Source organism: Heteronotia binoei, chromosome 5 (assembly GCF_032191835.1).
Source record: "Heteronotia binoei isolate CCM8104 ecotype False Entrance Well chromosome 5, APGP_CSIRO_Hbin_v1, whole genome shotgun sequence".
NCBI lineage: Eukaryota > Metazoa > Chordata > Lepidosauria > Squamata > Gekkonidae > Heteronotia > Heteronotia binoei.
Genome location: NC_083227.1, coordinates 122,880,014 through 122,902,653, shown reverse-complemented (window position 1 = coordinate 122,902,653; position 22,640 = coordinate 122,880,014). Strand labels below are relative to the sequence as shown.

Genomic DNA, 22,640 nt, shown 5'->3' with positions numbered 1-22,640 from the left:
TGGCAACCCTGCTACCTTCTCTGTCTTATGCTTTTTTTTTTTTTTTGTAAACCTCTATCATGGCTCCCCTCAGTCATCATTTCTCTAAGCTATAGAGCCCTAACCTCTTTAACTTTTCTTCATAGGGAAGAAAGGTTAATTATTTTAGTTGCCCCTTTCCAATCCCCTTAATTATTTTAGTTGTCCTTTTCTGCACCTTTTCCAAAGCTATAGCATGTTCTTTTGAGATGTGGTGACCAGAATTGTATACACCATTCCAAACAAGGTTGCATCATAAATTTATACAGCGATATTATGATACTGACTGATTTGTTTTCAGTCCCTTCCTAATAATACCCAGCACAGCATTTGCCTTTTAAAAAAAAATTGCAGTCACAAACTGAGTCAGCATTTTCATATATGATTTCATATTGTGGTGGGAGGTGGCTAAGGCTGCATTCTAAGGCTTAATTTGACCTAAAATGTTTGCCAGAGAAAATTTAGTTAAGTCTAAGCCATCCTAGATTTTTTTGAAGCCAAGAAAATTAGTTTTAATACAGAAATAAGGAAGAATGATTAGGTTCTTTTATTGACTTTTGCATGCAAATATATATCACCAGGCCTCCTTTTGGGCAGGAGCACATAGGAGCAAAGCTCCAGAACCTCTAAATTTTATTGTGCTCTTTCTTTCTTATCACTCTCCCCCTCCCAAATATTTGCTGCCAGGCTCCATTATTCAAACCCCTGTAAGAATTTTGCTGAACTCTAAGATTTGATAAACTGTCTGATATTTCCCCCTGCAAAAAATGGGATAATAACCAAAACATATAAAGCAGACTGTTGGAAATCTTCACAATGCCACTGTGGTCATATAGCAGAAAGTAATTTAAAAAGTATGATGGGGGTGAGGTTTTATTATGACAATTATAATTCAAGAAGCATTTTAAGGTAGATGCTGAGCTGATATAATTTAATACCCATTCCAGTGATGTCAGGAATGTGTGGCATATGCAAATGAGTTGTGCGAACGAGCTCTGGCATCTCTTTTTCTACAAAATGACCCCAGTATATCACCATATTTTGCTGTAAATTAAGCCTCTTCCTTTCCAGATCTGTTTTGAAAATAGTTTGTTAATATAAAACATGTCACTTTTTAAATTAGAGTGCAGACAAAAAACTACTTGAGAGAGGGATAGAGAGAAAGAGAAGCTAAAGAAACCATTTTGTGGTGTTTTGGAAACTATTGTCAGCAAATTGGGAATTTTCACAATTTCTAACAGTTCAATAAATTTGGAAGACTCAATAATATATTATGCAAATATCCACCACTGAGACTGCCTGAAAAACTGGCACCAAAAGAATATTGTGAATACAATATAGTGTAATTTTTTTTAAATGACAAGGTAATGGAAAAAGGTGCAGTTGTGCATCAGCTACCCAGAACATACAACATCAGCTCAAAGAAAGAACAACAACAAGGAGGTGGGGAGAACAAGATAACAAACTGTACAAATACTCCAAAATAAAGCCCATCCTTCTGTACACTAAAAAAATGCTGATTTACATTTTCCTATTCATTACAATCAAAACTGATTCAGAAACAAGCTATGAACTCTGTCTGAAATTAGTGAAATCAGGTTCCATTTAACAACTTGAAAAATGAGGAAGATTTGAATGGAAATGTCTTGGAATATCTGGAATGGGTGTCTTGTGAAGGCTGAACATATTTCCTGTCTTTTATCCACCTATTGGAAAAGTGTGTACTTATCACTGATTATAGTATGAACTAAAGCTATTGGGTGGACAAATGGAAAGAAGATTATATAATTGTTTATACTGGCACATGACTAAACCTGTTGAATTTTGTGAATGACTGTTATGTATGTTTTTGTATTTTGTTGTGGAATATATGTATGATTGAAATGTGAAAACTGTTGTATGATATTTTGGAACTTCGTGGTTTTCCTATTGCCTAGGTCAAACCCTGAGACCCTTTTGGTGTGTGCAAACTGCACTGGCTGCCTATAGAGTACTTGATTTGGTTCAAGGTTCTGGTTCTTACCTTCAAAGCCTTATACAGCCAGGGGCCAGAATATCTTTGGGACTGCCTCTCCCCATATGTGCTCCACAGGTCTCTGAGATCAGCAACCCAAAACCTTCTGGTGTTTCATGGCCCCAGAGATGCCTGACTTGCCTGGTGGAATGAGCTTAGATATCCAGGCCCAGTCAACTCTTGCCAACTCAACCGGTATTATTGTCTGAGTAAAGCAGTTTTCTTAGCTTCCTGGACTAGAATAACAATCCTTCCTCAAAGTGGTTTAAATACTGTTAGGGTGAAGAAGTCTCTTTTTCTCTCTCTTCAGAAGGATCTTTCTGACTTAGAATGACTGCCAAAGAGTGATGGACTCTTTCCCCTCCAGAACAGCTGATAGTTTCCCTCAGCTGATACTGGCCAATCAGAGAACGTGATAGAGCAACTAATCATATTAGCTCTTTATTCAAAGGAAGACTAATTCCTAATCTCCCAGATTCTTAGAAACAAGCAGCCTTTAAAACCTGCATTTCTTTCGCAAGCCATCACAGCCATCCACAGCAATAATCTCACCAATGAGGCAAAGGATGGCTTCCTGAGTGGTACTGAGTGACACTGTTGGCATCCCTGGGGACATGACCTCTTGGGGGGTGGCACCCTGAGCACAGGCAGTCTTTCTTGGAGGGGCATCCTGCTCACCTTCCATTCAGCCCTGCTGAGAGGAATGGGCCTGTTCCTCCTCTTGTTGCCTGCCACCCCTTCCTCTGGTGACAACAAAGTGGGTGCCTGTGGGAAATGGAGGAAGACAAATGTTGGGTGTTTGGGTCCTTCTGGACATGGGTTTAGCACACTTAGCACTCCATCTCACAGGCGTCGCTGGGGAGGGTGTGGAAATGTTTCCACATGGTTGCCTGGAAATAGGGTCCCATGATTGGAGGAAGTGGGAGGCACAGCTGCTTTCTGACACTGGTCTGGGAGGTGCCAGAGGAGTGTGCATTTAAGGCAGAAGGAGCAGAAGGAAGTTGGTAGGGGAGGGTGCTTTCTCCCACACACACACACACACACACACACACACTGCTCTTGAAATCCTCTCCAAAGACTTTTAGTAACTGCTGTTGTCTGGGCAGTGCGGCTAATTTTTTTTTTTTCTATTGGGGGATCCCCATGGACAGAGCAGAGGAAGGAGGCTCCAAGACCCCCGGTTATAGCCTGCTGGGAGATGATGCCTGGGGACAGGGGCCTCTGGTATGTGGGGGGAGCAACTTCCCCCCATGACAAGCACCCCTTCCACCCACATTAACCCTCGTGATGTTCACAATCAGGAAGGGTGGGTATAAATATGGTCCCCCATCTGAGGAACCCACCAGGTAAACCCCTGTGCTTGGCTTGAGCAGAGAGACTGGGTGGCTCAGAGCCCTGAGACCATCCCTGACACCTAAGTCCTGGAAGGCTATATAAATGTGGGCCCTCATCCAAGGAACTCACCAGCCAAGCCCCTAAACTCAGCTGGAGCAGAGACTGGATGGCTAATTCATACGATTTTTACTTTGAAACAAAATGAGACCATTATCATATTGTAGAACATGTTTTAGTCTATTAACAGCATCGCAGAAATTACTATGTAAGAATAGCAAAAATCCAGATGTAAAACACATTATTTAGTGTAGTGTGAATGTACCACAAGAGTGGGAAGAATCCTGGAAGAAATGTTCGAGCTGTTCAGAGAATTAAACAAAAAACATTATCATACAAAACCAAAATGTCTGATATTCATTGAAAATCAGCATCACCTATAAGTATATATGGATGCAGAGTGTCTTTTCACCATCTCTATGGTAACATCCATTACATTGGAAACAGACTAAAAACCTGTTCAATTTTATACTGGAAGTAACTGTGATGACTAGACTGTGATGACAGAAGCTCCTATCAATAAATAATTAGATCTCAGCATGTGGTCAAGGTGTTTTGGGTTTGTTTGTTTGTTTGTTTTTCTGGATAGTTTTGTGAGATGATCCAAAAACTAGATGATAGGGGACAGCAATATGTCTATGAGTTCCCATACTTTAGAAAGGGAAATCTGATTCTGTCTCCTTTCCCCAAGGAAGAGTCCCTTCTTCCACTGTCAGGAAATACACTGTGTTAGCTTGAGAATTCATCCTTTCTTCTTGCAAAAAATAAATAAATAAATCATGGACTCACTTGAGTACCCTTGCATACTCTGAGAGTTTCCTAGACCGAGAAACGCTGATGCATATTAAAGTCTAATTTCATATCCAAAAAGAAATGGAGATAAGACCCCTTGCTGGCAGCACAATAGATATTTCCTGCTACTTCTCTGGGCTCTGCCTTCATTTATCTTCCATTTTATGCTTTATGATTTATCACACCATATAAACTGTTTAGGAGCTTTTTAATTGTGGTCAATATAAAATCACTGCTGTCATTTATCAGTTTATCAGATTATTCAACTGAGGAATCTATTTCACAAAGAAGTGTGTTAATTCAGTTTTATTTTTATGCATTTAGTATTATAACATTCAAAGCAACTCATGAATGCTAAATTTGCTTGTACAGTTCAGAGGCTATTTTTCTGTCACAGCAATATTTATCCTAGCAAAAGCCATACAGTATTTATCGTTCTGACACAGCAATATACTTGAAAAATAACACAAATACTGAAGACATATCCATATATTGTAATTAACCTTATGACATTTAGCATTTACTAGTAGATTTTTAAAAAAACATCCTTTGCTTTGGGCACAGCTGTTGGGATTTACAGTGCATCCTATTTAAGAATGCAACCCTGCTGGAAAAAGTCAGAGTGGAAGTTACAACGGGATTGGAGCTGATGTCAGGATACCACCCTTATGGCAGCCTCCAGAGAAACTTAGTGAAGCCTTTGCATATTTACTTAAAAGTCAATTCTATTGATTGTAAAGAAAATTTTGAAGTATGTACTTGAAGTAAATAACTAATGCAGTAAACTGTGCATGTCCTTCAGTTGCAGCGATTTCAGTGGGACTTTGACATGACTAATTAAGCTAGATGTGTCCTTAATTGGTGACTAATGGGGTAAATAGCCAGTACTCATCTCTAAACAGCATCCCAAAATGTGTTCCTATTAGTACTATCCAATGGAAGCCCTAATTGCCTTTAAAATATATATTCTGACATTATAGAAAATGAATATGGAGAGGGCAAGCAGATTGTGCCTTCCATTCCTGCTCTACTCCACTTGTTTATTCATGCTGTATGCTCTTTAGTCCCTGATTATGTCAGAAAGCAGGCAGCCTCTATGCACACAGGTTCAGTGGATGCCTGGAGGTCAGCAGCAGGAATAGAACAGCATCAGCCTGTAGTTTGTTTTCCCCCTTTTATTATTTGGTCTAGATCCAGCCTGAAGAAGTTGACGATGTGAGGGGGAAGAGGGGTTTGGGAAGCCAGGTCTATATACTATCCTTTGTAGTTTCCCTTCTCTTTTTTCTCAGGTCCTTCATTCCTGGTTAGGGTGATTATAGTCACAGGCTGCCTACCTTTCCTGCTACCAAGTCTGTTGTCCACCCATCAACATGAAATGCCAAGAGCTGGGGTTTTTTATGCTATGAATTTGACAATTCACTTCTGAACTGGAGATGCCGTTTCAGTGTTTGCCTTCTGTAAAATGGATACACTATTTTTTCAGAATGTTTTCTAAATCATGAATGCGAAAAATTGCTTAATAACATTTATTTATTTATTCAAATTGTTCATTTAAAATTTATATCTGATTTTTCTTACTGAAACCCACACAATCTATATTAAATCAATAAACGAGAAAAACAAAACAAACAAACAGGCTGAATAATGTGTGTGTTACATGTGAATAAAAGTGGAAACTATATCTGCTTGAGATATATGCCTTTTGTTTTGTGTTCATACATAGCAGAATAGAAATCTGTGGAATGTAGTGGGTTTATCTGTTTTGGCCTGCTACCATGTATGGGTGTATTGCTTTGTGGGATTTGTAAGCACATCAAACAGCTTGATACTCCTCCTATATGCCCTCTTTGTACAAGTGGTTTGTGGAGGGCAAGCCAGGCTGCATCATGGTGCAAGTACCCTCAATGACACTTGGCATCTGTGACACTGTTGTATTCTGGACACTCTTTGCCAGGGTTGGCACACAAAATGGAGTCTGGCAGCACATTGGATAAACTGCCCCAGCTCCAAATATGCTATGTTCCCAAGGCTCAGCACATACATGCATTGGGCAAGTCAGATAAGTATGCATAAATCTCTTTGTCTATGGCTAAGGTGGCCCTGGTCTCAGGAGCAAGCAGACACCTAGCTAATCTCATCATTCTTTCAGCTTCCATGGAATGTACAGACTTAGTAAAGTCTTTCCACTTGAGTTTCTGTCCTCTCTTCAAACATTTTGTCTCTGTCAATATCACCTCTAGTTGTGTCAATAACCTATCAATGTTTTCTGTCAATTTCTGATTACCCTTCCTCTATCCCTGAAACTTCCTGCCTCCACCCAATTAATCTAATCATCCTACCCATCTTCAATTCTTCTCCCCTCATCTTTCTGGCAATGGGCTACCAGCACCTATTATTTTCACCCGAAACCCATCACCCTGGCTTACTAAGACCTTTCGTTTGTCTCAGCAAAACCCATCAGTTCATTGTCTCACAACTCTATAATCCAATCTCACATTGTTTCAAGGAACATCCTGACCACATATGCCCCTAGAATACATTTTTGCCTATTTAAGGAGATGCTCTGGACATGCATAGTCCAGAAACTTTCACCCCCAAACTCAGTTTGGAACACTTTCCATATTCACATCCTCTGCTCTATGGTCTCCTAGACCTTGTCTGGATAGGTAGATATAATCCCACACACACACAAACCCCTGCTATATCCCTCTCACCTCTGTATTTTCTGTTAAGTTTGTGTGTTTGGTTTTCTGTGTGCATTTATTTTCTATATGTGTGCATTATTTTATTTTTATTATTATTATTTTCTATTAATAAAACATCCTCCCTTGTTAAGCAGCAATCTGGTTAATTCTGAGAGTTCTCTAAGGAAATATCCTGATATACAATTTGTGTAAAGTTCCCCAGTTACTGCCTCTCACAAGCTGAGGTCTCCTAAGAGCTAATATTCCCCCCCAAATATTTCCCCCAATTCTGGTAACAAGCTGTGCACATTAGACCAACAGTGTTTTCAGATGGCTATGCCCTCTGGCCTGTGGGATTCCAAAAGGTTCTGTCTTGATCCTCATGCTTTCAGCGTCTATGTAAAGGTGTTGGGAGAGGTCATCCAAAGATTTGGGCTGTGTTACCACCAATAACCTTTAAAGCCCTCAGAGGCCATGGGACTGCCTCTCCCCATATGTGCCCCAATAGGCCTTGCACTCTTTGGATCATCACTTATTGGAAGTCCCAGGTTCAAAAGGTGTCTGCCTAACCTCAACCAGCGCCAAAGCATTCTTGGCCCTGGCCTCAACATGGTGGAATCAGCTCTCAATAGAGATCAGGGCCCTGTGGGATCTTCTACATTTCTGCAGGGCCTGTAAAATGAAGCTGTTCCCCCAGTCTTTGGGGTGAGGCAGTGGACATTGAACGCATGATGATGAGGCTTCATTTTCCCCCTCCCTTCCAGTTCTGGAAGGGAGGGAAGAAGCAAAGCATTGTCGTCATGCGCTCTTGCTTTACTGAGATTCCCGCATCAAAAAGGGTAAGGGGGAAGCTGGTGCTGCTCCTCTGAGCACACTGGGAGCAGGGAGGGGGCTGGAGTGCAGTGCCGCATTGTGACGCCACAAATAAAAGAAGAAGGGAGGGGGTGGGAGGGGGCCAAGGGGAGGGGTGGTACTGCAGAGGGGGTGTGAAGCGGCAAGTCTGTCTAGGGCACCATGCACCCTTGAACCAGCCCTGAAACTGGCAAAAGGGTAAATAGAAGGTGTCTTTTGGATCTGAAAATTTGGCAAACACAATCTTTCAAGATGAATTAACATTTTAAAACTGCCATAAAACAATCATTTTACATTGTATTTTTCTAATTCTTGGCCAGATTTAACCAATCTACCTGGAGATTGTTTCCATCCAAATTTTAAACACATGTAACAAATTAATTTTAATCTACGGTAAGTACATTGGCCACTCTTGACGTGGCCAATCCTCCAAGAGCTTACAGGGCTCTACTGTAAGCTCCAGGAGAATTGGCTACATGAGGGGTGTGTGGTCTATTATGCAAAGGAATTCCTGCTACAAAAAAGCCCTGATTCTTACACATAATTACTGTACAAGTTTGAAAAATGAACAGTAGCCTCATATATACTTTGCATGCAGACAGTCCTAGTTTCAGTTCCTTATTATGAAATATGGAATGCACTCCCAGAGGCCATAAGGGCCCTGCGGGACCTCTCTCAATTCCTCAGGGCCTGCAAAACTGAGTTATTCCGACAGGCCTTTGGCACTTAAACTGGGAGAGGACTGCCACCTACACTACTGAGATATTGGAACTACTACGGGTTTAACTGTTAGTAAAGGACAATCCCGCCTAAGTAGTTATTTAATAGCACCGTAAAATGGTTTTAAATTGTTTTAAAATGTTTTAATAGTGTTTATTGTTTGAAGTTTGATCGTTTAATTGTATTTATTGTCTGAAATTTTGAACTGATTGTTAGCTGCCCTGAGTCCACTTGTGAAGAGGGTGGGGTATAAATGAAAGGTAACAATAATACATATCGCCTTGATCTCACTCAGGTCTGTGAGCTCTCCTGCTTGCAGACCTCCTGAATCAGGCAGAGGGAGGGGTGCCATGGATGTGACACCCCCAAAGAGGCCCTGGAGGGGTCTCTTTTCTGTATGGGGCTTTTACAGCAAGACAGGGGTGCAACAGCAGTTGCTCCTGTTCTTTCTGTATGCCCGGAAGCTCTCCCCGTCGTGATCGCCATTACAGCAGCAAGAGGTGATCACTTGCTTCTCTTCTCTTCAATAAGCTTTTGATCTATCACCTCTCTACCTCAAGCATGACAATTCTACAATACAAGTAAGTCAGCTTTCAATTGCCAATGCCTAATGGGTCATTTTTACATTTCAATTAATAATAATAATAATAATTATTATTATTATTATTTATACCTCACCCTCTCCGCCGAAGCAGGCTCAGGGCAGCTTTGCAGTTCAAAGGAAGGGAAAGAGGTCGATACCTCTAATTTCCCTGTGAATGAGGCCATGAAAAGCTAAAGGACATATCTAAGTACTGGAAACAATTTGAATTAATCTGAATATGGATACTTAAATCAACCCAGATCATAATTGGATATTTATTAAAGAGACTATTATTCGGCTGCAATATGGTCTGAACAAAATGAGATACTTGTTAGAGGGATTTCTCTTTGTCATCTGATTTGAAATTCAAATGTTAACATTTAAAACTCCAGTTGGAGGAGATTGGGAAGGATGGACTATCTGGGACTCTGAGCCACTTTTCAACCTGGATTAATGAACTGAGTTTGCTGACAGAGAAAAATGGCTTTGCTAAGCGAAATTTTTACACAAAAAAGATATTTTAAGCAGTTTGAAGTCTCTCAGGCAAGATCTTGGTTTATTGACAGAATTGGTTAAGAAGCAAATGGTAGCTTTTGTGCTGAAAGCTAGTGAAATCTCAGATTTACATGAGCAGAGTGCTAAAGAGAACCCGGTGACGTCTGTGGAATTGAAATGGGAGAGCGACTCATTGGGAAATGAACAAAAGAAAATTAAAATGGAGCCCTATGGCGTAATTAAAAAAGAAGACCGGAAATGGAGACTGATTCAAGTTATGTTGAGAGGAACAAAGGCTTTAGAATTTTTCCCACTCTCTTCGAGAAGGATGACTGCATTAAGAAGTAAGAAGATGCATTTTAACCAGAAAATCATGATGTGGAAATCTTTCAGAAAGAAGAGCCTCCTGAACTAGATTTTTCTCTGTGGATAGTTGGATATGGACTTTGTAAGAAAATCTGATATGTGATATTAGGAGGCTTAGTGAGATTCCTTTTTCTTGTTTTTTTTTTGGGGGGGGGGCTACAATAAGTTGTATTGTCTAAAATAATATGGATATAAAAGCTAAGGACTAAAAAGTCTTTGAAAAGAATTTTATGTAAAAATAGTTAATTTAGATTAACTTTTAAGAAGGCAGATAGTGTAATTATTTGATAAACTGGTGAATTTGTCTTTAACAGATAATGATATTAGCTTTTTATGTTATTGATATGGGTAATCCTACAAGTTAATCTATAATTGTTAAGAAGGTAGACATCATAATTATTTTGTAAATTAGTAGATCTCCTTCTAATTATTTGTTTGAAGATATTGTCTATAATAAGATAGATAAATTATTGTGCTCTATTTCTAATCTGTTAGGGATAAAGATATTGGTCACAGACCATATTAAGGAGAGAGAAGGTGCATATTAGTTACAAATCAGGAGATAGAAAACTTTTTAGTAAGAAGGGTTTCTTGAAATGTCCTTATCTTGGTGGGTAGTTGGGTATGGAACTCTCAATAAGAACTGTCGGAGCGGGAGTAGCAGAGTGAGGGAGATGACTTGCCCGACACAGGGCTTCAGGAAAGAAAATCAGGCCGACACGTGCAACTAGTGCCAAAAGGTGTATTAACATATATACACGACAAGTGCTCTCTTGTGCAGTCTATACAATATCACCTCCACGGACAAAGTGCTTCGCCTAACCACCATCTCACAGGGAGAGACCTGTGTGGTGCACACACAGATCATATATAGTCCAAGCAGCCAATCCTGGCCGTGCTGACTCAGCAGATTGCATCACTTGGCTTCTGCCGGCTCAAGCCGGTCTGCTGATCAGGTCACTGTGACCTAGCCTGGCAGCTAGATCACCAGCTGTCATACTGTGGCTGTCAGACTGGGTTTATGTAGATTCTTGCTCCAACACACCTCCTAATCTATTTAAACCCAGTGCACCAAAACACTTTACACAGTTTACATACATGTCCACCAGCAACATTACAGTTCATATTTACGTAGCTCGGAACCCTTTCCGGAATTCGTTCAGGAACTCATCATGATTGTAAAACACATCATCGTGTTCCTGTTCAGCCAGCTCTTTCAGACGCTTGGCTTCAGCCTCCTTCTCCCTTGCCTCGCACTCTGCCACCCAGGCTTTCCATTTCTTAGCCTTTTCTTTTAACATTTCCTCTAATCCGGGTGGGTCTGGATTGACAGTCAGAGTGACATAGGGACACTTGTACCTAGCGGGACGTTGGCCTTTGGTGGACCTGGCAGACACCCGTGGCCCTGTGCTTGGACCAGCTTTGTCTTCTTCGGGTTGCTCTGTTCCCACCTCCTGGGCTGGTTGCTCTGCCCCTGTAATTGGGTGTTGAACCTCCTGACTCTCACACTTTACCTCCAGTTCCTGCATTTGAGGCTCTGCCTCCTGACTCTGCTCGTCAGGCTCTGTGCCAGCATTCGGCTCACCTTCTCCAGCCCCACTGGGTGCCACCTCCTGGGCTGGAGTTCTGGGCTGCGCTCCAACATCGTTATCGCTACTTGGCAGCAGGACAAATTGTTTCTGCAAGGAGTGCAACCTTGGCCAGCTGCTTTCTTCATTGAACTGGGCACTCTTATTAAGTGTTATCTTGCTTTTGCTATTGCAGAAACGATAACACCTGGCCCTTGGCTTGTAGCCCAGAAAAATTAGGCTCTCTGCCCGGACATCCCCCTCCCCGCTACTCGTGGAGTGGATGCCAACCCGAGCCCGTGACCCAAAGACTTTTAAAGAACTCAAATCTGGGGTCTTGTTCAACAGTAACCTGTAAGGCACATTTTTCACAGTATTACACCAAACCCTATTTTGCAAAAAAACAGCTGCATGTATGGTTTGTAACACGGCGCCTGTTCGCTCGGATAGCCCATGTTCTTGGGGCGTTGCCGGGTTCGTCAGACGGTGGGCAATGCCCTTGTTCTCCAGCCAACGTTTCATCTGGTTAGATAAGAATTCCCCCCCTCTGTCGGTTTGTACAGCTAGGAGATTAACCCCTAATTGTCTCTCCACTGCTTTGACCCACTTGGTGAATGTCTTATACACCTCAGACTTATGCACCATGGTGAAAACCCACGCGTACCTCGTGTGGTCGTCGGTGGCCACCAAGCAGTATCTCCTCCCCGACAGACTCTTTGGCAATGGGCCAATAACGTCTAAATGGACTAGTTCCAGGGCTCGTGTGCTTTCCCTTGAGCTTTCTTTAGCAACAGCACACGCCTTGCTTTTGGTCTTCTTGCAGACCTGGCAATCCAAGTAACATTTGCAAGGATTTACTTTCAAACTAGGCACAAGCTCCAGGGTTTTCTTTAACGCCCTAAATCCGCAGTGCCCAAGTCTCCTATGGAGCAAATGTATACAATTATTGTGCACAGGCTCATTCGACACCTGAGCCACCTGGGCACAATCACTCTGGACCACATACAGTTTACCTTCCCTCTTTCCTGTCACAAGCAACTTTCCCCCACCTCCCAGGATTTTGCAGCAGGTTTTCTCAAATCTCACCTGGTATCCCTGGTCAAACAGTGTGCTAACACTCAACAGGTTAGACTGCAGTGAGGGTACATACAACACATTTTGCAACATACATTTCAGTGCAGGAAATTCCACATTGCCTGAGCAAACAGAATTGGCAGTGGTCCCATCAGCCAATCTCACATACTTATGCTCAGGACTGTCAATGTTTTTCAACAACTCCTTCTCGCAGCAGAGATGGCTCGTTGCCCCGGAGTCTAAAATCCAAGCAGACCCTGTGCTCTCTACTGCAGACGTGACCAGCCGGGTTGCTTCCTCACACGGGCTGGCGGTCCTCCGCTCTCGCCGCACACGCCCCAGCCTCTTCTCCCTCTCAGGGCAAGCTCGGAGCAGGTGCTGCGACGACCCGCATCCATAGCAGCGACGGACTGCAAGCGCAGTCGGCTCCACTTCCTCCACCTTCGGACGCCTGCCAGCAGCAAAAGCTGGCTCGTTCTTGGCTGTCTTCCCGGACACACCGATAACAGCACGCTGCCTGGCCGACACCCCCGGACAGCTCACGGCCGCAATTCTCTCTTGGAAGTCAAGCAGGTGGGCACAGACGTATTCCATGGTCAGGGTCGCTACGTCCACCGTCTCCAGAGAAGTTATCAGGGGAGTGTACTCAGGTGGCAACGACGACAGCAAAATGTACACTCTGTCGTCTGGAGCTACAGTCTTGCCTCTTGCCTCCAGCTCAACGAAACAGTCCGTTAGCCGTTTGATGTGATCTTTCACACGCCCTCCAGCCGGCATAACGGTGCGGAACATCCTCCTTGTCAAGGCCATGAGGGAACCAGCAGTGGTGCTAACATGCACCGCACTCAACGCGTCCCAGGCAGCCTTGGGAGTGTCCTTCCCTCGCACATAAACCAGCTGGTCATCTCCTATAGATAGCACTATGTTGGCCAGTGCCTTATCCGATAACACAGTCTCGGCAGGAGATAAGTCAGCAGGGGGGTTACTCACGAACAGCCATTGCCCTTCACGCTTGAGGTAGTGTTGCATTCTCAGGCTCCACACCGCGTAGTTGGCTGAGGTGAGCTTCTCAACGGCTACTCCAAGCTGTTGCTGAGCCATCGTGCCGACTCCTCCTCACAGCTGGCTGCCGACGTCCGTCTGGCTCTCAAACAGAGAACGGTGGTGCTTCTGTGTCCTTCACCGGCGTTCCTCGCCTCCGGCTCTTTCCAAACTCACAGTCAGCTCAACTCTCAACTCTCTCCTCCGCGCAGCGGAAGCGTCCTGGGCCCATAACCCTGTCGGAGCGGGAGTAGCAGAGTGAGGGAGATGACTTGCCCGACACAGGGCTTCAGGAAAGAAAATCAGGCCGACACGTGCAACTAGTGCCAAAAGGTGTATTAACATATATACACGACAAGTGCTCTCTTGTGCAGTCTATACAATATCACCTCCACGGACAAAGTGCTTCGCCTAACCACCATCTCACAGGGAGAGACCTGTGTGGTGCACACACAGATCATATATAGTCCAAGCAGCCAATCCTGGCCGTGCTGACTCAGCAGATTGCATCACTTGGCTTCTGCCGGCTCAAGCCGGTCTGCTGATCAGGTCACTGTGACCTAGCCTGGCAGCTAGATCACCAGCTGTCATACTGTGGCTGTCAGACTGGGTTTATGTAGATTCTTGCTCCAACAAGGCATGTGATTTTTATTTTTGGGTTATAATAAATTGTTTTTTTTCTAGCCCAATAGGGATATAAGAGTTGGATTAATTGTTAAAAAGGCAGACAGCACAGTTATTATGTAAACTGTCAGATTTGTCTTTAGTATGTCTCCCAGGAGAAACTGTGTATGTTGAGAGAGACAAAATACTATGTTGTATTTTTCTTTTAGCTTCTTAAGGATAAAAATATGATTTTTTTGTGTCTATGTCTAGGATAATGTTAAACTAACAAACTAGTCTGTGTTTTCAATATGGTTAAGCCAAAGCGGCTAGTTCCATGTTGAGATTGCTCTGACTTGTTTATACTTATATGTGTTGAAGAAGAATTGTTTAGACTTGTATTGCAAAAAAAAATTGTTTAGTAAAAATGTTTCATAATGAAAGATAAAGATGGTAAAATATATGGAGAACTCTATACTTGCAGATAGAACGAATTGGATATTTTATTTGGAGGTAGAATTAAAACTGATATATTTGTATTTTTCTTTTTTTTCTGCTTTTCCCATTCTGTATATGCCCCCCCCCTTTATTTGTATCTATGCTTACGCTTCTTTCTTTTGTAATTAAAACCAATAAAAATTATAAAATCCAGAAGGTAATAATAATAATATATTTATTTAATTAAATTTATATCCTGCCCTCCTCGTCGAGGCAGGCTCAGGGCGGCTCATGCATCTTTTATGTAAGTATATAGTAACAGATGCAGGAAATTCCTTTGTCTACTTCCAATCCTGCCAGCCAGAGTAAACAATACTGAGCTCAGTATTAGGCAGGGCCTTATCTCCTAAACACAACTATTATGGTTTATGCCTATGGAACCCAGTATTTCCAATAGTTTTAAAGCCTATAAGAACACCTGACTTGGGCATTCCTACACATGTTAGAAAACTGCTTACAATGCTAGATATCTCATATTTCTACCTTTTTCAATATAATCTCACATATTTCTTCAGTGTTATGAGTTTAACATTGATTTGGGAGTGGAGAGCACAACATTGGGAGATGTCACAAGATGACTTCAACCTGGACAGATGTTTGCATTATAATGCTGAAAAAGAGCCACAGTAGGCACAAGTGAAAATCTTTTCTCCCTTGTAATAGAGTAAACAATGAATGGAGTGAACAGAGTGAGTGAGTGAAATGCTTCATCATGTGGAGTGACCCTCCCCCAAAGAGTACACATGCACGCATGCACATACACACACAAACACTTTTGGGGATTTCATTCCATGTGATGAAGCATTATATATGTTGTTTTCTGTTTTTAATTGATTTTTCTCAATAGGGTACCAGGCCTAGAAATCATCCATGTATTAGCACAAGATAGTTGTCCAAGGTAATGTGCCAATTATATGGCATGGACCTCTAGATAATGAATTGTATAATCAAAAAGTGGCTAATTTCTATTACTTCAGATTAGCTGCTGATGTGTACAGGCTTAAACACTTAACTCATGCCAGCTTGCTTTCCTATCGATTTATTGAGCTGCTTCTCAGAGTGTCACCTTGTTTTTCTGCAAAACAGTGTAATGAATTATTTAACTTCTTTGCACTTAGTTTCTAAATTATACATGGAAAATGCTTCCCATTATTCCGCTTCCACCAGAACATTGGATATGAAAGAAAATGCTAGAAAAATGTGAAGAATCTTAGAATCATAGAGTTGGAAGGGGCCATACAGACCATCTAGTCCAACCCCCTGCTCCATGCAGGATCAGCCTAAAGCATCTTCAACAAATAATCATCCAGCTGTGTTTTGAAGACTGCCAGTGAAGGGGAGCTCACCACCTTCCTAGGCAGCTGGTTCCACCTCTGAACTACTCTGACCATAAAAAATTAAGTTGCCACTGCATTTGTGAATGTTCAGTCCCCAGTTGGGGGCAAGGGATACCCTGGTTTGGAGGTCTTCTTCTGCTTCAGAGTTATCAGAAAGTGGGGGGCAGGTGGGTGGGATTGAATGTCTGCTGGTCACTCCATTATACCTTATGGAGATCAGTCCCCATAAGGTATAATGGAGAATCAATCTGTGGACTCAAGGGGGCTGGTTTTTTGAGGTAGAGGCACCATATTTTCAGTATAGCACCTAGTGCCTCTCCTCAACCCTCCCCCCCCCCAAGTTTCAAAAAGATTGAATCAGGTAGTCCAATTCTATGAGCCCCAAAAGAAAGTGGCCTTCATTATTTCCAATTAAGGGGACTCATTTAAAAGGAGTACAGTCCCTTTAAATGTGATGGTCAGAACTCCCTTCAGAGTTCAGTCATGATTGTCACAACTTGTTCCTGACTCCACCCACAAAGTCTCCAGATATTTTCTTTGGATCTTTTCTGAGCTGGACCTGGCAACCCTAATCCACGTGGTACTATTTAACACTGGTAACACTAAGTCAGGTGAGCGGTTGTGAGGTCATAACTCAGTGTGGAGCATATGCTTTGAAGAAGGTCCAACCCCTAGTTCATTAATGGAACTTGAGCAGTAACTGTTAGGGAGAACCTTTCTCTAAGATTCTACAGTGCTCCTGCCTCCAAGTAGAAAACACTAAGCTAGATAGGTCCATGGTTTCACTTGGCACAAGGCAACTTCATATGCTTATATAGGTGAGACACTGACTGGTTAGTGATGCACTTTTCATGGGAGGAACCACAGATAATTGATTGGCGACAGGCTCCTGAAAGAAAAAAAATCAAAACTCACTCCCTGTAGTTTAGGATAGAACAGCTTGTGAAGTTACTTTACTAACTCCCAAATATTGTCCACTATTTCCTGGGCAATGCTGTATAATTTGGGTGTTCCTGAGCCTGTGCAATTCCATTATAGTGATAGCTTTACTTGCCCATTCTTGGAAAAATTGTGCTCCATCATCTAAACTTAAAAAACAAAACAGGAGTTTGACAACAACATTCCAATCAAGAAATTTAACATATAGTTAGATGGCAGAAACTTGCTCTTTAATGCTGATAAAATATCCAGAAGTATAGGAGGCTAATTTAATGGATTCTGGAGTTTTCTGGAACCCCTTTCTCTGAATTATTATACCACTATTTCTGCTGTCTCAGTGGCATAGCCCAAGCTCAGCTCAGCATGATGACCCATGGTGTCAATGGCCAGGACAATCGAGACACCAACCCAGAATGTGTTTTCTTGTGCATAAAGACACTGATTAAATATTTTTCTGTGTAGGGATACATACACATATGGGCATATATGTACACATACATGCAAAAGAAACTCTAGAATAGATGAATACATCTCCGCATATGTGAGGTAAAGTGAAGTAATGAAAAATAATTACACATCCTCAGCAGTGGTATGTATCTTATGGAGGTTCTTCAGGTGGAACAGATGCTTCAGAGCATTGGTCAGTCAGCAGACTTCAGGATTTAGTTGAGAGCCTGGCTCAATCACTGTGTGAGCCTGCATCAGTGATGCATTGGTGATACGCCTGCATTGATGCACAACAGTTGCTAGCCTTTAGCTGTTATTTTTCAGCTTTGTTTTTTAAACGCTTTCATTTTTAAAAAGTTAAAAGAAATCCAATTTTCTCTGAACTGCTATCATTTCTGTTATTTCTGCAGATTGCTAAAGAAGAAAAGTACACTATAGTGAGTCAAAATGAACATAGTTATGCTATATTTTAATTACCCCAAGGTGTCTCAGAAAGAAAGACTGTTTCTTTAATTTTTGTTATTTTTGACTTCATGCACAGGAATTTTTTAAAAAAACCTAAATTCATTCTAAAGTAGAAAAGAATGACTTAATCTATGGGTAATTGACAATATCTTGTGTATGTCTGGCTTATAAGTTCTGTGTTTGCTGTGATTATTTTTGTGTGCAGTTGAAGCATGATATTCACTTTCAGATTAAAGTTGCACATTTATTTATTTTTTAAAACAAAATTTATATCCCATATTTCTGGCCTCATAAAGGGTACCTAGGCAACTAAGACACAGAGCAGCTCACAACAACTATATCTTGAACAGAATGAATGTGGCAGTGGATTGGGAAAATGCTAATAATATGGAAGTTCTATTCAGAAAAGGGGTAACCAGGGTTTTTTTGTAGAAAACCCCCCAGCAAGAACTCATTTGCATATCAGGCCACACCCCCGATGCCAAGCCAGTTGGAACTGCATTCCTGCTCAAAAAAGCCCTGGGGGTAACTACCTAAGTGCTCACTTTTTAAAAATAGAACCATCATGACAGCCTATCTTGAATCACTTCAAAGGAAATTTGTAGGTCAATTATAAATTGCCAATGCCTCCTATGAATGAAATCCAGTGAATGTATCATGACAGAATGGCTGTCATACTACAGAAAAATATATATAAAAGGCTAAAATGATGGGTAAAATGGTCTTCTGACAGTAAAGCTTCTATTTATGTGAATTAGGTAAGAAGTGTGTTTCTTTTAAACTCAAAAAGTAATATAATTTTAAATACATTACTCTCTGAAAAAGAGTCTGATGCAACTGTAAACCACCATGTCAGCCTCACAGTTAGTTTTAATTAATCAATTTCAGCAGCATTCCTTTGAAACCATACTCCCTATCAATATGGAGGAAGAGGGAATCATTTTGTGGTAATAATCAGACCATAAAGAAAGATACATTAATGTTTGTCTGAACATCTGAGCTCAGATTCCTGTATTGCCCACAGTTAGTTGTATTTTAATTTTGAGATGCTGTCTTTACTTCCGATCTAACAAATGTGCCTGAGAAAGTAGTTTTATTCTACAATTCTGGCATGCTTGTATGAAGCAGTTCTACTCTGATTTCATTTAAAGGCACAGAACATGACTTCCTGCAGCCTCTAGAAAGGGAGTATTCAGTCAACTTCACATTCATTTCCCTAAGTATCTTTATATGGAGACAAATCCCACTGAATTCATTTCTGAACATGTTGAAGATCACATTGTAAGACTGGTAAAACAGCTTGAACATATTGATTTCAAAGACTCTACTCATGGTTCTTTTTTGAAATATGAAAAAAGGGAATAAAATATGAGATACTAGCATAAGATGCAACTGAAAACAAATAAGATAAATAACAGAGTAAAATAAAAGACAGGCAAAATGGGTGTCTATAACTATGCACTGTTATGGGGAAAAGATCTGAAACATTACTTCCACATGCAATTTGAACTCCCCTCCCCCATTGTGTCTTGACAGAAATGGTGAACTAGAAAACATTAATAAAAAGCAACACATGGGATAAATGCATAAAATATGAAATGGATATTTGAAACAAGTTACCCAGAGACAAAACATAATGGAGTCAAAACTTACTTTCAGTCCCATGAGGCAGTATAACACACTGATGACACTCATTGGCAGGACATAAAAAAGGAAAGAGGTCACTTGGATGATACAGTTATAGATCCACATGGGCTTGACCACAGCACATGTAGCAGAGCCAGGAACCTCTGTGTGGTTTGGGAAATACTGCACCATGATGCCATGGATGCTGGTGTTGGGAAGAGAGAAGAGGACAGACAGGATCCATAGGGCAATGATGATTCGCAGAGCACGTCGCCTTGTGCTTTTCATCTTTGCTTGGAAGGGGTGAAGAATGGCCACATATCTTTCTGCACTGACAGTGGTGACACTCAGAATGGAGGCAAAACAAACAGTCTCAAAAAGAGCAGTCTTAAAATAGCACCCTACCAGCCCAAACAAGAAGGGGTAGTTGCTCCACATTTCATAGACTTCCAAAGGCATCCCAATGGATAGCACCAGCAGGTCTGAAACAGCCAGGCTGAAGAGATAGTAGTTAGTGGGAGTTTTCATGTTCCTGTGCTTGAGAATCACCAGGCATACTAAGAGGTTGCCAGACACTCCAACTATGAAGATCAAAGCATATACCCAAGTCATAGGCAGAAAGAGATGGCTCCGCTTGGGTCCATATAAAAAGGCTAAGTAGTCCTCAGTGTTGTTTAAATATCTCCTTAGCGGTTCAACTTCTTCTATTCGATGAACATACCAAGTGATGTTAGTTGTCCAATCCATTGTAGGTTTTCTGGATGAAGAATAACTTCCCCAGCTCTGGTTTTACTCTCCAAGATTTGCTTGTTCCAGATTGCTTACTTTTAAAAGTAGGAATATGACAGAGAGAAAGAGAGAGAATGCATTCAGATCTGAAAGCACAGATGCATTGAAAAGAATAACTGTGTGTGTTTGAAAGAGTGAGTGAATGTGTGTGTGTGTGGTGTACATCTGCCTTTGCTGTATTAACTGTTCCCTTGTGCAGTCTCTTTGACAGCAAGCCCCTCCTTCCACATAGACTCATTGGCTAGCTGCATGAATGAAATTATATGTTGAATGAGAAAGTCTTGGCTAGTTGTATCAGCTTTCATGGCAGCTTTACAGATAAAGGTGGGGAAAGAGGGTAGAAGAAATGGGGAATCTGAAATCTTTAAGAGAAATCTTTACCTTAGTGTAAATAATTGAATTGTTAATATTATTAGATGGTAGAGAGTCCAGGAAGAAGAAAGTGGGCAAAATACTAAAGCTTGATAAAAAGTTATGCTGAAGTGATTTCTTCCAGCTGGAAGTGATAAAGAAAATAATGCTGTTTTCCATGTGCAAACTTATAGCCCCTATTGATTTTGGTATTCTGTATTACATAACAAACAATAACAGTAGATTGCCTTTCTAGGAAGAGGCAGCCTGCTGTATTAGTCAGTTTTAATGTTTTCATTTCACATATAGAGCTGGAAATTTGCCACTTTAAAGCACTATATCAGTGCAGATGTGCAGAAACACTCATCCCATAAAGTATCCTTTATACCGGGAATGGGAACCTTGGGCAGCGGGAAAAGAAGGACAACACAGACACATGTGCTGGGAAGTATTGGCCACAACTTTATTGATTACTTTATTCAGGGCTTTGTTTGTAGAAAAAGCCCAGCAGGGGTCATTTGCATATTAGGCCACACCCCCTGATGTGACCATTCTGTTGCATAGGGCTTTTTGTAGAAAAAGCCCAGCAGGAACTAATTTGCATATTAGGCCATACCTCCTGACACCAAGCCAGCTGGAACTGAGTTCCTGTGTGTTCCTGTTCTAAAAAAAAAAGTCCTGACTTCATTTGTTCCTCAGGTCTTGGAGCACTATAGGCTAGGGACAGTGGGTGCAATCTCCAGCCCAACTGCTGTCAGCATCTTCCCCAGTCTACCTGTTGGGTTAACCTAGGGCATTAGGCATTAGGGCTGGAAGCTGTGGAGACCACTATTCTTGCCCATCACCATCCTCCTGGGGGTGTGATCAATGTGTCAGGCCCAAGGTTGGCTGTTGTGCACCTCTCAGAGCCCCCTAAGGCCACCCTTTTGGTCATGCAGGGAGCCAACCTGCACTATATTCCCTGCACAACCTGCACTATATTCCCCAGCCAATGCCTAAACATCAGTTGCCAGTCATGATGGTTATGCTCTTTTTAACAGTATAAACAAGCGTACACCATAAATATATATATTTTCCTGTAGGGAAAGCAAAGATTCCAGAGCTTATCAGCCAATTAGCACAAGATGAAATTCCTTCCCAGCCCTGTTAAGCAGAGACCCATTGCAGCCTTAGCAAAGTATGAGTAGTCACATAGAAAATAAACCCCACAAGCATAAGGTGTGAGGGTGGGTCTTTGCTGAGAAAGAGTGAGCGAGCTGCTGAATGCCAACCACCTCTTCAGCCTGCTTCTTTCAATCTGAGCTGCAAACCAGAAAGAAGCCTGCAGCTCTTAGGTCTGTGCAGGGGTCATTTTGTAGAAAAATAGGTGGTAGCACTCATCCAGGGATTATTATGCAGCTGCACCTACTATTCAATGGACAAGGTAAGTAGGTGGGGAGGAGGGGGAACCCTCAGAAAGATTCAGGAGCTGTGCTCCTGTGAGCTCCTGATGAATTCAAGGCTTCGGTCTGTGTGCCCCACCCATCCCACAACAGGCTAACCTCTCAGGAGGACTGCAGGAAGTTGCTTGAAAGATGACTGGCTGACAACCAGTGCGGGACCAAATTGCCCTAAGTCTTCCTGTTCCTTTCCCCCAGCAAGAATGATACCCTAAGTTGGGGTGTCAAAAGTGGGGTCCATGGGCTTTTGTCTGGCCCATAAGGAACTGCCAGTCATCTGCTTCCTTCTCCCTCTCTCCTGCTTCCTTCATCACCCTGAAATTGAGGCAGCTGATCAGAGCAGCTTCTTGCTCTTCCCCTCTTCCTCTTCCTCAAGAGAGGAGGAAGGAGGAGGAGCCTCAGCAATGGAGGAACTTGGCTCTGTAGCTTTGCTGTGTGATTGATAGAGCCTGGCACAGCTCTAGCAGTGCCAGGCTCTCTCAATCAAACAGCAGAGCTACAAAGCCAAGTTCCTACATGGGCTGACATTCCTCCTCCCTCCTCCTCC

General features: G+C 42.0%; 1 protein-coding gene across 1 annotated transcript in view; it reads right to left on the bottom strand.

Moving 5' to 3' along the window:
* The window catches only part of NMUR2 (neuromedin U receptor 2), a 31,357-nt gene extending 11,096 nt beyond the window's left edge, over positions 1-20,261 (bottom strand). Inside the window, exon 1 of the mRNA XM_060238835.1 lies at positions 19,542-20,261. Coding sequence (XP_060094818.1) covers positions 19,542-20,261 — 720 coding nt within the window. The remainder of the gene's footprint in view (positions 1-19,541) is intronic.
* Positions 20,262-22,640: the final 2,379 nt, after the last annotated feature.